This window comes from Lissotriton vulgaris, chromosome 11 (assembly GCF_964263255.1).
Source record: "Lissotriton vulgaris chromosome 11, aLisVul1.2, whole genome shotgun sequence".
Taxonomy (NCBI): Eukaryota; Metazoa; Chordata; class Amphibia; order Caudata; family Salamandridae; genus Lissotriton; species Lissotriton vulgaris.
This window is the reverse complement of record NC_141699.1, coordinates 160,187,876-160,201,114: the sequence shown is the minus strand read 5'-3', so window position 1 is coordinate 160,201,114 and position 13,239 is coordinate 160,187,876. Positions and strand designations below refer to the sequence as shown.

The 13,239-nt window shown below is 44.2% G+C and overlaps 1 protein-coding gene across 1 annotated transcript in view; it reads left to right on the top strand.

Annotated features, from left to right (window-relative positions):
• The window catches only part of GPN3 (GPN-loop GTPase 3), a 95,711-nt gene that overhangs the window by 50,360 nt on the left and 32,112 nt on the right, over nt 1–13,239 (top strand). Inside the window, exon 5 of the mRNA XM_086943017.1 lies at nt 9,176–9,291. Within this exon, the coding sequence (XP_086799143.1) occupies nt 9,176–9,291 (116 nt within the window). The remainder of the gene's footprint in view (nt 1–9,175; nt 9,292–13,239) is intronic.

Sequence of the window (13,239 nt, the reverse complement as noted above, 5' to 3'; positions counted from 1 at the left end):
ACAAACCCCTCACTGACAGTTCATTCTGCCACCGCAGTGGGAGGACAGCACATGTAGGCTGCAGTGGGAAAAACAATAACATAAAACAGCACTCAATTCTCCTATCTTCCTCTGCTGTTGCGCAAATTAAGCCATACTGCTTGAAATTAGTAACAGTACCTGGCTTTGGGCAGTATTTCACACAACAGAATCAACATATCCCACAAAACGATGCAACTACTGTGGACTGCAGTGTGTAACACTTGATTTAATCCCAGCCACTCTGGCCAAAGTGGATTATTTTTAAATTGCGCTAGCACAGCACATGAAAAACAATATTTAAAAAAAAATCTATAAAATTGTGCTCGTACTTGCAAAGCCATCAATAGCGAAACCAGTCATGCTTATATTGCTTTCAAATTCCCCACAATGCTGAGTCAATCAAGGTGCAGACCCCTTGAAAGAATATAACTAAAACTTCAAAAGGCCTGTCGCCGATACTGGTTTTGCAAATGTGGACAATAATAAAAGTTACTGCCATCTAAAAAGCATTAGCAAAGCAAGAGCAGATTTTGCCAATGCTTGTTTGCTCCCTGTGCCACTACAAAAACTAGCCACATCCCAATCCGTTTTGGCCCCGCTCCATAACTGCTAGTCTGCCTCCCCTCTGTAAGCGAAAACAAGCAACCCCAAAAGCGTTGACCATAGGGGGCTTCAGCATTTAGGTGCAGCTCGATTCCTACGGCACAGCGAGCTACGAAAGCCCTCTTCTTGCGACACTTAGAGTTGCAACTATGGCCAATTCACCACTTCTTTTCAACAGGCTAACGAAAGTGGGAAGAGAAACCTTTTAGGAAATTCACTGCAGCTGATCTCCCCAAACCCGTTTAAACAAGCATTGGAAATGCAATAGGTCTCGCAGCATTAGAGTTAGTGCTTTTAGAATTGTTTATGGGTTTTTTTGTAAATCTTTAGCATTTTTGTTTCCTGTAGCCAATGCTAAAGAATTAAAAAAAAAAAAAGCCATAAACCTTTCTAAAAGCTCTAACTCAAGTGAGGGTGAGTGAGGGTGAGGGTGGGTGAGGGTGAGTGAGGGGTTGAGGGTGAGGGGTTGAGGGTGAGGGTGAGTGAGGGTGAGTGAGGGTGAGGTATTGAGGGTGAGGTATTGAGGGTGAGTGAGGGTAGAGGGTGAGAGAGGGTGAGGGTGAGTGAGTGTGAGGTGTTGAGGGTGAGTGAGGGTGACGCGTTGAGGGTGAGTGTGGGTGAGGGTAAATAAGCAACTGCAAGATGACCAGTACACCTTTGAAAAGTATCTTCCAATGCGGGTAAACACTTATCAACACATTTATTTGTAACTTTTGATCCATTTGAGCTAGAGACAATTTCTTTTTTGTTAAACTGTGCAGAAAATGCACCAGATGATAGATTATGACTGAGGCAACTGCGGCGAATCCTTAACTATGTGAAAAATCTGCAGCCACAGAACCACATAATTCTAGTGCCCCTGCCTACAGTGAAGTTAGCCAAAGGTTGACCTATTGCTTGATACTGTAATAGAGAAAAGAAAACGTCAAAGATGCAACAACAAATCAGTGGATGATGAGGGATGACTGAAAGACCCTCTGAGGAAGTACACTGAGTATATCATTTTATATATTGGTTAATACCAAACCTAAAAATAAAAATAAAATACTGTGACTCTTAACTGCACCCTGTTGCATGCTGGTGAGATTTTCTTTCATCAGTATACAAAGTCCATATGTTTACATGTTCAATTCCTTGCTCAATAGCAGTTTTGTGTTTTAGTGGGTGAGTTATTTTCAGTGCAGCAAAATGTAAATGCGCCCTGAAATTTTAACTAGCCCCCGAACTTCATCTGCCCACCGAACACCAAGTTCACAACGTTAATGTCCTTTTAATAAGAAGAATGAAGAGGTTATTAATTGTGGCATGTGCTGTTTCGTTTCCAGATTAACGCAAACTAATAAACAAAGAGGTCAATCCGAAAACAGGCCCAGGGTTTCACTGGGAGCACCCGTATGTTTCATGGTAAAACTTCATGCGAGGAAATAGAATAAAGACGGATTCATCGCGGATCTGTCGGCGCCAGCCTGACAGGAATGAGTCAGGCCTTCCCAGACAAAACAAGAGGCGGGCAGCGCGATTCACACAGAAACACAGCCACGCTCGAGTTGGCCAGCACATTTTCTGACTTGGACTAAAATATATATATATTATAACACTCGCCAAAACAGGTGCCAATAGTGTCGGAATTTTTGAAACCATTTCATTATTTACCTTTCACTGGTCCTTTTTGCCTTGATTTTAATTAAAAATGCTTTACCGAGGCAGTGAATAAAGTTACAAAAAACACTTTCCGGCCTTCCCCCTTCATTTCTCTATACTGACGTTTACCTTGTGCCTGGACACGCCCTTCTCGACATATGTTCACGGGCACATCTATGCTTGGTTAATCAGATATAAGTTGTATGGTCTACTGGTCGACCCAACAACTCAGAAACAATAAACGCGTAAGGAGTGGGGAACAGGAAAGACACACATGATCGCGACACAACAAACAGAAATAGGTCTCTGAAGACAGGGCCTGCAAACACACAAGAAAACCGGTCTGCTAGCAAACACCATTACCCAGAAAAAGCAAACACACATGGACTCGAGCACACGAAGCAAAGTTAAACTCAAGCACAGCAAAGACGAAGGGTCCAACGAACACACGCACACACCACCCACACACACGCACACTCACTCACTCACTCAGAAACACGGAAAACGGCACAAATTAACCCAGGCATGGAAAATACAAACACATAGGAACGGTAAATAGACACAGACCCGAAGAACAGCAAAAAACATGTTCCGGCACAGCAACACCGAGGGACATGGGCAAAGCAAACATGCAGGGACATGTATAAACGAAGAACTCTGGGGAAAGCAAAAAACGAGCACACGAAGCAAAGTTAAACTCAAGCACAGCAAAGACGAAGGGTCCAACGAACACACGCACACACCACCCACACACACGCACACTCACTCACTCACTCAGAAACACGGAAAACGGCACAAATTAACCCAGGCATGGAAAATACAAACACATAGGAACGGTAAATAGACACAGACCCGAAGAACAGCAAAAAACATGTTCCGGCACAGCAACACCGAGGGACATGGGCAAAGCAAACATGCAGGGACATGTATAAACGAAGAACTCTGGGGAAAGCAAAAAACGCGAACCACAACATAACAAGCCTTGCTATACGCACAGGAAAGACATGTTAACACAGGGGTGTGGAATTTTCTAAATAATCTACTTGTCCAAGGGACAAAATGCCACTGAGATCTACATGTCCTGTAAAATCCACTTGCCCCACCTACTCCCGTCCATGCATCAAACATAAGGGCTGACAGAAAAACGTTTAATATATTTTGTTTCATTGGTAAACCATTAAATGATTTGCAATAATAATGCTAAGAAAAACTTGACAAGCAATATATAGGTTATAGAACCACTGACTCATACCAGTGTAAGGTGTCAGAGCACTTTATACCACGCACACATTGCACAGAGACAATCATAGGTGTGTATATCATTGTATAGAAATGTTACATCAGACAGTACTACAAGGTGTGGTGTAGGAGTGACAGGTCATCGACCCTGGTATAGGCAATATAGTTAATAGGTCTTATTAAGGAAAGGCCCAAATTAAGAATTTAAAACGAACATCATTGTTAAGAGTTCTTTTTCATGATAAGAACCAAATTAACCCTTTTCACAAGATTAGGATAATGAAAGACAGGGCAAAAAAACATGCAGCGCTAACATATACCTTGCAGTTTGCAGCAGCTCTGGGGTGACAGTTAATAGCTCAATGTTCTATATTAGGATTTTGAATTATAAAAGACAAATAACAAAAGGAGCTCTTACAGAAGCAGTAACCCACTGACATATTTACATCATATGCTGCACTTCTTATCTGCATGGTACACTTTCTTAGCAGCAGGCAGTTTAACCCTCTGCGCTGCCTTAGGATGAGTCAAACTTTCCACCAGAGAAACCTCGGTCTCTTTCCAGGAAGCCCATTAATCACGAGACTTTTCTTGACGTTTAAATTGATGTCTGGAAGTTGCTGGAGACCAGGAACGAGGCAGCAAGTGCTAAAATGATCTGAAGGAACTAAATGAAGTGGCGCTCAACTGTGTCACTGCACTCTCATAAACAAGAGTCTAGCAGTTGGGTGGGACTTTATGTGTATTTAACTATTTTAATGATACAGGCTGGCCTATCTTAACTCGGCAACGCTCACAGACTATGCCAAAAGCCACGCTAATACAAGACAATGACCATCCCATCAAACTTATAACCTACAGCAACGGAAAACCACCCAGTCAGCAATCCTTAACTTGCTCGCACGCAGTCTCCGCAAGCTGCAGCTTCTTTTGTGCATTCTTTTACCTAACATTAATAAAAGGGAACATTCGATAGGGTAGCGCTGTTCTGCTTTCTAATTTTGGTACTATATTTTTATCCTCCCAACGTCCTCCTGAAAGGATGCTTGGCAGTGGCTCACTAACGGATTTTGTTAGAGCAATCATTAATTCACATTAAGGCTTGAGACCATTTGCAGCCTGTTAAATACTGTCTCCAGGCCGATCGATCGGAAGTCCCTGTCTGAGGCCCTTGGTCAGGCTCGGGGTCGAGTTTCATTTTATGTCGGACCCCCGTCCTGCAGCTTCAAATAAGAACTGGTGCGCCTGCTGCTGTGACAGACTGTGTAATGTTACGAGGCTTATGGCTGCAGAAAGCGCGTTAGTTTTATGCTGTCGCAGTCGCGCTCCAAAGCAGCAATGAGAGCCCGCGCTTTACTGGGCTCTCTGCTTGCCGCCTCACTCCGTGGCCTCCAGCACCTGGTGTTCATTATACAACCCAATGCATTATGGGCCTTGTAGTCCAGGCTTGCCTCCAAACACCGGGGAAGCTGTGGAAACGGGGCGTGTTCATGACCTGGACCGAGGGGACCGTCACAGACAGCATAAAGCGAAACATTACAGAAAATGAATATTTCTTAAATCTCAACCGCAACATATTCAGCAGATGGCAAATGAAACTATTTTCCCAGCAATTAATGTTTTTTGTCTTGCATAGAAGGACAGCAGCAGCACTGTGTATTCCCAGAGTAAAGCAGACGCCGTGTGACCCTCGGCAGAGAACAGACGTAGGTCTGCGCACTTCATGTGATAATAAAAGGTGCGCCACTTTTATATGCCTGCGGCGGTGTTTTACAGCGTGACTGCCGCTCTCAGCAGGGACTGTCCTCTTCTCAGGCAGACACAGTGTGCTGTACATACGTGAGCAGTGCAGTGGCATGCACTAGAGTAACGCACGACCAGTCGGGGAAAAGAAATTCAAGGCAGTTGAATTCACATTAAGGCTTGAGACCATTTGCAGCCTGTTAAATACTGTCTCCAGGCCGATCGATCGGAAGTCCCTGTCTGAGGCCCTTGGTCAGGCTCGGGGTCGAGTTTCATTTTATGTCGGACCCCCGTCCTGCAGCTTCAAATAAGAACTGGTGCGCCTGTTGCTGTGACAGACTGTGTAATGTTACGAGGCTTATGGCTGCAGAAAGCGCGTTAGTTTTATACTGTCGCAGTCACGCTCCAAAGCAGCGATGAGAGCCCGCGCTTTACTGGGCTCTCTGCTTCAGCGCTATTAGAGCGTGACTGAGACCGCATAAAACGCGGGGGCACAGTGCTGAAGCAGATTTCAAATTTCAGAGCGATCCTGCAGCTTAGCTGTGAAAAATATAACACTTTGGAACACTCTATGGCAGGCACACTATGGCAATGCTTATTTTTATACATTTTACCTTGATGTGTGTTTCCTTGCCGCGGCCACGAACTACAGCTTGCTGAGGCAGAGTGATGTTTCACTCCGTCAGCCAATCACTGCACAGAGCCCAGCTGCTAGCGAATCAGAGGCCTCCAAAGGCTCCCGTCAAACTGTTCTGATTGGCTGTGAGTCCCAGGGTGCACGCAGCCAGTTTTATTAATGTGATTTAATGTCTACTAGTCCGTCGGACAAAATAGACATTAAATCTTCTTGCCCTTAGATAAAAACAGCCTGGCTCGGGCGTCGGGCGATATGATTCCCCCACCCCTGTTAACACAAGCACAGTAAACAAGTCCCAGTCCATAGTGGAATGTGGTTGAAAAAAAGCGAAAGAGAAAGCAGGGTAACCTGACCCAGGAGGGGGGAGGGGGGAGGAGAAATGCGACATGGCGGGGAGGGGGCGGAGCGGGGGAGAGGGTGTGTGTGTTGTTAGGAGGGCATTGCTGTGGGGAGGGGGGAGGAGAAATGCGACATGGCGGGGAGGGGGCGGAGCGGGGGAGAGGGTGTTAAGCAGCAGGGTACAGACGGCTGAGGGAACAGACGGCGGGCAGGGGAGGGGGCGGAGCAGGGAGGGGGTGTGAAAGCAGCAGGGGCCTGGAGTGCGGCTGAGGGAACTGATGTGCACGCGCTTTTAAGCTCAATGCGCATGCGCATTGAGCTTAAAAGTCACGGGCACTGCAAGGAATCGCCACGATTCCTTGCAAGTTGGGGAAAGAGTGGATAAGTCCCAATACTCTCGCTTGCTCGATGTGCATGCGCATCGACAGGCGAGACCTAAAACAGAACAGAGACTGATCACAATACAAGCTGCATGGCACGGGAACCTCCATTTTAAAGTGGTCAATGCTTGTATAACTGCATCGGCGTCAACATTCATCTTCCCGCCGAAAATGTGCCTTTCTGGAAAGCCAGAAAACAAAGCAATCATGGAAGATGCACTTTCTTAAATTAGAAAAAGTTTTAAGTGCAATTCTTTTGAGGCTTGGCTAAGGTGATCATATTTTCTGTTCTCGATTAAATCAGAATGTCATCACTTAAAATCTGTAATAGCTGGCGTTTCAAAATCTACATCTTTGGGGAACCGATGCAGACTATATATGACATTAATTTAAGCAGGGCCACTTGGGAGTTCGACTGTATGATTTAGGGAGTACTTTAAATTAACTTGCTAATCTGTTTATGTTGCAATTCCCCAGTGATAAAAGTCTTAAATACGTGCTCCTGAAAATTAGTGCAATCCCAAAATGACCAAAGAGAACTATATGCTACTTCAGGTCTTTATCAGTGGTTTTATGGGCTATTACTGGTTATCTTTAAAGTAATGCCTAAATACAAATTTATTAAAAAAGGAAACGCCTACAGTTTATCATCTATAAAAGTGAGATGACAACCGATATAACTACTCAAAACATAACTCTGAAATGTCTCCTGCCAAAAATAAGAGGGTGGAAGATTAGGGAAAACACATTTGATGAACCAACAATAAATGTTGGCTCTTAGGCTCCTTTTGGCTAGCTCTGTTATTAGCATGAAAGCAGCCCACTCTAACAAGCATTGGCAAAGCCAATAGGTCTCGCCTTTTGGACCTTATAAGTACTTAGTTATGCAGCAGGTCCCAAAGGCGAGACCTATTGGCTATGCCAATGCTTGTTTTCTTTTGCCTTGTGTTAAGCAATCCATGAGAGTGCATGTGATTTCTGTGTCTGTCTCTCTTTGAAGCGCCTGTGCTGTCTGTTGCTAGGAATATTGTTAGATTACAGTGGGCTTAGCATTGCTTGCCATTGGTTGGCTTTGTCACTTGCATTTACGACTTATTGGTCAGCATCTCTAGCGTGTTCTTACACTTCTGGTGTTTGTCCATTCCCACATGGACCCATTACTTATATCCTTTCACTGTTCTCTCTTCAGGTGGTAATTTTTCATTTAATTTAAGGACTCTAAAAGAGCGTGTGTTTTCTAGCATTGTCCCACGTCTACTGTGTTCCTCTTTCTCACCAACGCATTTCTCCCCTCACCCTCCCTCCCTCAGTTGACGTTTTTCCTTTTGCCCTCCTTCTCTTGCCCCTCTTGCTTCCCGGAACCCCTCTCATTGTCTTGTATACTTTTCCATCCCCATCCACTGTCTGTTTGCTTCTCCATTCCCGCCTGCCCATCTTCTGTTGACCCTTTGCTTCTCCATCCACCCATCTTCTGTTGACTGTTTTCTTCTCCATACCTGCCCACCTTCCATTGTCTGATTGTTTCCCAATCAAAGCCCACCCACTCATCATTGTCCGTTTGCTTCTCCATCCCCCACCCTCTCCTGTCCAAGTTGCCTCTCACTTAGCCTCCTCTCCAACACCCACTGCCTTCTCTGGCTAGGTAGCTGCCATGGGCTTCTCACGCCCTTTTTCACACTGATGATTATTTGCTTTAAACACTTCAATTAACCCTTCTAAGATGCTGTTTCGTATAGTACAATGGTAAGTTAAAATGACCATCGTCTCATGATGGACACACACGTCATGGCACACATGTCCGCGATTGAAGTGTGCATTGTGACGTGTGCATGCAGCATGATGCAGGACTTTCATCTGGGAATTGGTTTTGAGGTAGGAAACCCATTCCAATATTTCAAGCTATGCATGGGCATGCCTTTCAATGCATTTATTTGCATTCTGGGGCAGCAAGCATTGGCAAAGCCAATATTTCTGCCATTTAAAGTCAAAATATGTTGACTCTGTCAGTGTTTATCCTTTATTTCTCACTTCTTACCCCACCGGCTTTCTTTTACTATTGTTATAAATACAGGATCCCGTATACAAGCTTCAGTGCTGTTTCGTGTTCAAATCCTCGAATAATGTTAATTAAGAAGCCCAATTCTGATTAAGTTGTAATTTTGGAATTCTTATTGATATTATGATGCATTAGAATTAAATTAAGAAACCTTGAACAAAATGACTTGCTTATAACTAACCATGTTTTGATTTGATATCAGTTTTTTCTCTGAGACTTTACAGCAAAAATTTACTAAATTCCCTATGCTCCAACATTTTGTAAATTTCACTCGATTGTGAATTTGATCAAAGTACCCTAAACAGGTACAGAAAGGTGGCACTAGCAAGCATATCATTGCAAGTTTTCCTTAACCTGTTGCTTTGTAGTGGTCTTTTTTATTTTGTGGTTATTTTAATGGCAGTAACCCTCTTTTTGTTTAACACACTTTATAAAAATGGATGGACAGTTGCAATAATCACAAATATAAAGCGTTTAATAAAAATGTGTCAATCATATTTTTCTTTTCATCTTTAGTTTATTTCTGGCGTCCTGGCAGCCCTCAGTGCTATGGTATCACTGGAGATTCCACAGATTAACATAATGACAAAGATGGACCTGTTGAGCAAGAAGGCTAAAAAAGAAATAGAAAAGTAAGTTTTGATTAAGTGTTAAAACGTAACCTAGTAATGCAGTGTAATATTTCGGGTGTGCCCTAAACTGGATACCAGCGTTCTTCATGTTGATATTTGGAAAATTGTTGAAAACCCAGAAATGACTACAGTATTGCTATTTACATTGCAATTGAAACTGAAGAAATCTGCTCTCTAGGTACTGACTACGGTTAGATGCTAAGAAGGCATAACTGCTACTTGCATGTGCAGACAGCCGAAGCATCTAACATGAAACGAGCAGGATCTTGTGTAAAAGAATGTGGATGGGTAGCATTAAGGCACATTATCAGGGAAGTGTCCGAGGATAGAGTTCAGGGTTGTCCGCAATTCCACATACATAATTTGTGTTAAATTTGTAAACATTTTTTTTTTTTAGCAAACTCGGGCAGGTTGCTATAAGCTGAAACGATAATGTGTGTGAGCATAAAATCCTTCATTTATGAATGGCCCCACCTTCTGAGTTGTTCACTCTATTGAAGTCCAGTATGAAACATTCACTGTGTTTAATTTTAACAATACAAATCCAAACCTATAATAGTCTTGGTCCCTGTCTGACTATGGAGGGCAAGGAGCAATGAGAAATAACCCTCAGACCTCATCTACTAGTAGTACCGTGTATGCATTTTCCAGGTCACCTCTCCAGCATTCTTTCACTAGCGTATTCAGGACTTGCAAATTCTTTGTATTTAATGGTCACATCCTAAGATCCCAGAGGAGGGTGGGGTGTGGGGGAGTGAAATATGCTTATATAAGAGTCTCACCACCTTAATTTTGTTCTTAACTCAACGACATTCCTGGATAGAACCTTGAGTTAGGATATTTCTGCATAGCTGTCATGTTATTTCATGATAGTTGGAGTGTCCCGCTTACAGGAGTCCCAAGGATGTCTGTAGGTGCTGTCCCTAAAGGCCAGTGAGCCAGTGGCTGATGTCACAAGAATGAAACTAAAACTTACAAACAATCCCCGCCACCTTATAGTTCCAAATTGAAGTGGCTATGTCACAGGACAAGCCATGAGGAAAGACGGTAGGTTGGTAGCAAAGAGTGTTTTATTAGTTTGCCAAGTGCCACCGGGTCCTCTGGTGGATATGGTTCTATGATTCGGCTTGAGTCTCTTCTTCTGGGAACTTCCCTCTTAGCAAAGGGAATCTGTCCTCACTCCAACGCCCTGTACGAGCTCCTTCACAGCCCTGTGAGAAATGCGGGTGTGAAAAACCACCCGCCCCTAATCAGCCGGTTGTTTGTATCACTTGCTTGAGGCCGTTGCTCGATGACAGAGCCTAGGCTGCCTCGTCCGGAGCGCCTTCCACTGTGATAGCCAACACTGCTGGTCAGCTCCGCGCCTCCTCGTCTCTGGTCCTGGTACCGCACTCGTCTCTTCCGGGTTTCCCTCTCTCCCTCCTGGCCGCGCGTTTCCCTCTCTCCCTCCTGGCCGCGCTTCTCCTCCTTGACCGCCCAACGCCTCGTAGCCTTCACCTAGCAAACCTTTACCCACTTCCAGGTTTCGCTGAGGTCCTGGGTTCCGCCCCTCCACAGACGCCGAACACACCTTTGCAGTACTCCAGGGCACCTGTAGTCCTTCTCCAAGGGTTACCTGTCACAGGCTGTTTCCGTGTCTCTGAGCTTGTTTGTTAGAGACACTGTAAACTCAATTCCCTTCTGAAAATACAGATATTAGAACCAAAATCATCGGCAAAGGAAACAGTAGACCTCAGTCTGCTACCTATGTAACCCCTAACAAAACACGCAATGTCATAGCCATTAGGTCTCGCCTTTAGGACCTTATAAGTGGTCAGCCATGCAGCACATTTTCCTGGGTGCTGGGCCGCCAGGGATTGAAGAGCTATACAACTATTACACACTGTATCATGCAGTGTGATTCAGGATTACATGCTTGCCTCTGGAAACATTTATGGAAACATTCCAAGGCTTTTTAATGCACAGAAAGACAAGTGTCTCAGTGCAAGTCAACAGCACCATAACATTGTGTGTGCGTCTGCATCACTAGAGTACTGAACAGCCTATGAAAAAAAGCAGAGACGTTTTTTCCAATGACATGTCATCCCTCCTCTCCAGACCGCTGCTCGCCAGGCACCCTTCTCCAGAGTTGTCCATTAAAAACACTGCTTGCACCATCCGTTTACCAGCAAGCCCCTGGCTTGCCCTCAGTCCCAGTCCCCGATCCCCTAAGTATAGGAGCACTGGACATAGCAACAACAACAAAATGCTCCCAATTGTCAGATAGACAAATTCATAAATAATGACTAAACGGGGAGAGCGTCGGCATCACATAATCTCCGGGCACCTGAAAACAAAAAAAAATTAACCTGACCTTGTGTAATGTAACTGCCACTTTTGTAAAGAGCTCCAATACCTTAGGGTCTGGTGAGATTACGCTCTCTAAAAATGCTCCCAAAAATGTAATCTGACCTTGTGTAATGTAACTAGCACTCGTGTAAAGCGCTCCAACACCTTTGAGTTGCTTGAGTTAACATTATATAAACAACCGGCAGAGAAAATGCGACAGGAGTTGCTCAAGTCTTGCCCTTAACAGTGCTGCAATATTGGGCTGCTGAAGGTCCGATGACCTAGGCTCGTTAAAGCAACAAGTGGCGAAGCAGGAGGGGCTTGGGAGAAATCCTTGCACTTTGAAGTCCAAGAAAATTAAAGAGGTAATTTAGAAAAGCGCGTCTGACATTTCATCTCAGTATTTAAACGGGACGGGGGATTTGGTGACGGGCAAACAGTGACACAAACCGGAATCAAAAAAACAAAATAGTCCCCCAAATGAACACATAAACACAGAAGCATAATGTTAACAGTAATTCGGCAGTGCTCTGTGGGAGGAAACCCTACACAACAAGCATTGGCATAGCCAATAGGTCTCGCCTTTGGGACCTTATTAGTATTTAGTTATGCAGCACAATATCCCTGGTGCAACAACATCAACTGTTGCATGGCAAAACACTTATAAGGTCCCAAAGGCGAGACCTATTGGCTATGCCACTTAAGAAGGAAAAACGATGAAAATTAAAATGTTGCACGTTGCTGCATAAATATGTTTGTATAACAAGTCTCAGAAAAGCTTGCGGGATTGGGGTAGAGTGCTTAGTAGAGCAGAATCAACAGATGCCAGATTCCGAGGGCAGATTGCATTTATGGCAATGGGGTAAATTAGAAACTGCGTGGACAGAGTCTGAAATCAGTATGGTATGATAAATATTGAAGTATTGAGGCCAGAGATAGAGAATTAAACATTGAGGTAATAGGGTGTGTGTGGGGGAAGAAATAAACGTGAGCATGGCAGTCTGAGTTAGTATGAGAGGGGAGTAACAGAATAGAAAGAATGATACCCACAGGAAGGACAAAGGGTGACAGCGAAAGAGAAAAAAAGAGAAAGAAAGGATGTGTGTGTATATGCTTGAGAGAGACAGAGGAAGTGGGAGAGAGAATGAGTGAAATTGAGAGTGGGGAAAAAGATAAATCATGTCAGAATGAGAGTGATCACAGGCAGATTAAAGCAAATAGAGGATGAGTGCCTAGGTGATGGTCATACAGAAAGAGACAAGGCAAAAGACTAGCGATGGAGAGAGAAAAAGCAACAAAGAGGAAATTAAGAAGAGGAGAGGGGAAATAATGAGAGTAAGAGTGGAAAGAGATTAACAGGAGGAGAGGAAGATGAATAAGAGAAAGGGCGACAGAAGTATTGCAAAATGAAGAGAAATGAATATACAGGAAAGGGGAAATGAGAGGAAAACACACGGAAAGCAGGGAGACGGTGGGGAGGGGTGTGGGGCAGGGCAGCAAGGCAAAGAAGTGCTGGGTGGGAGCAGGAAGGAAACAACTCGCGCAAAACATGTGAAATAAATTAAAGAAATCCTAAATCTCTGCGCAAGCTGCAGAGAAGCGACGGAGGGCAGCAACACA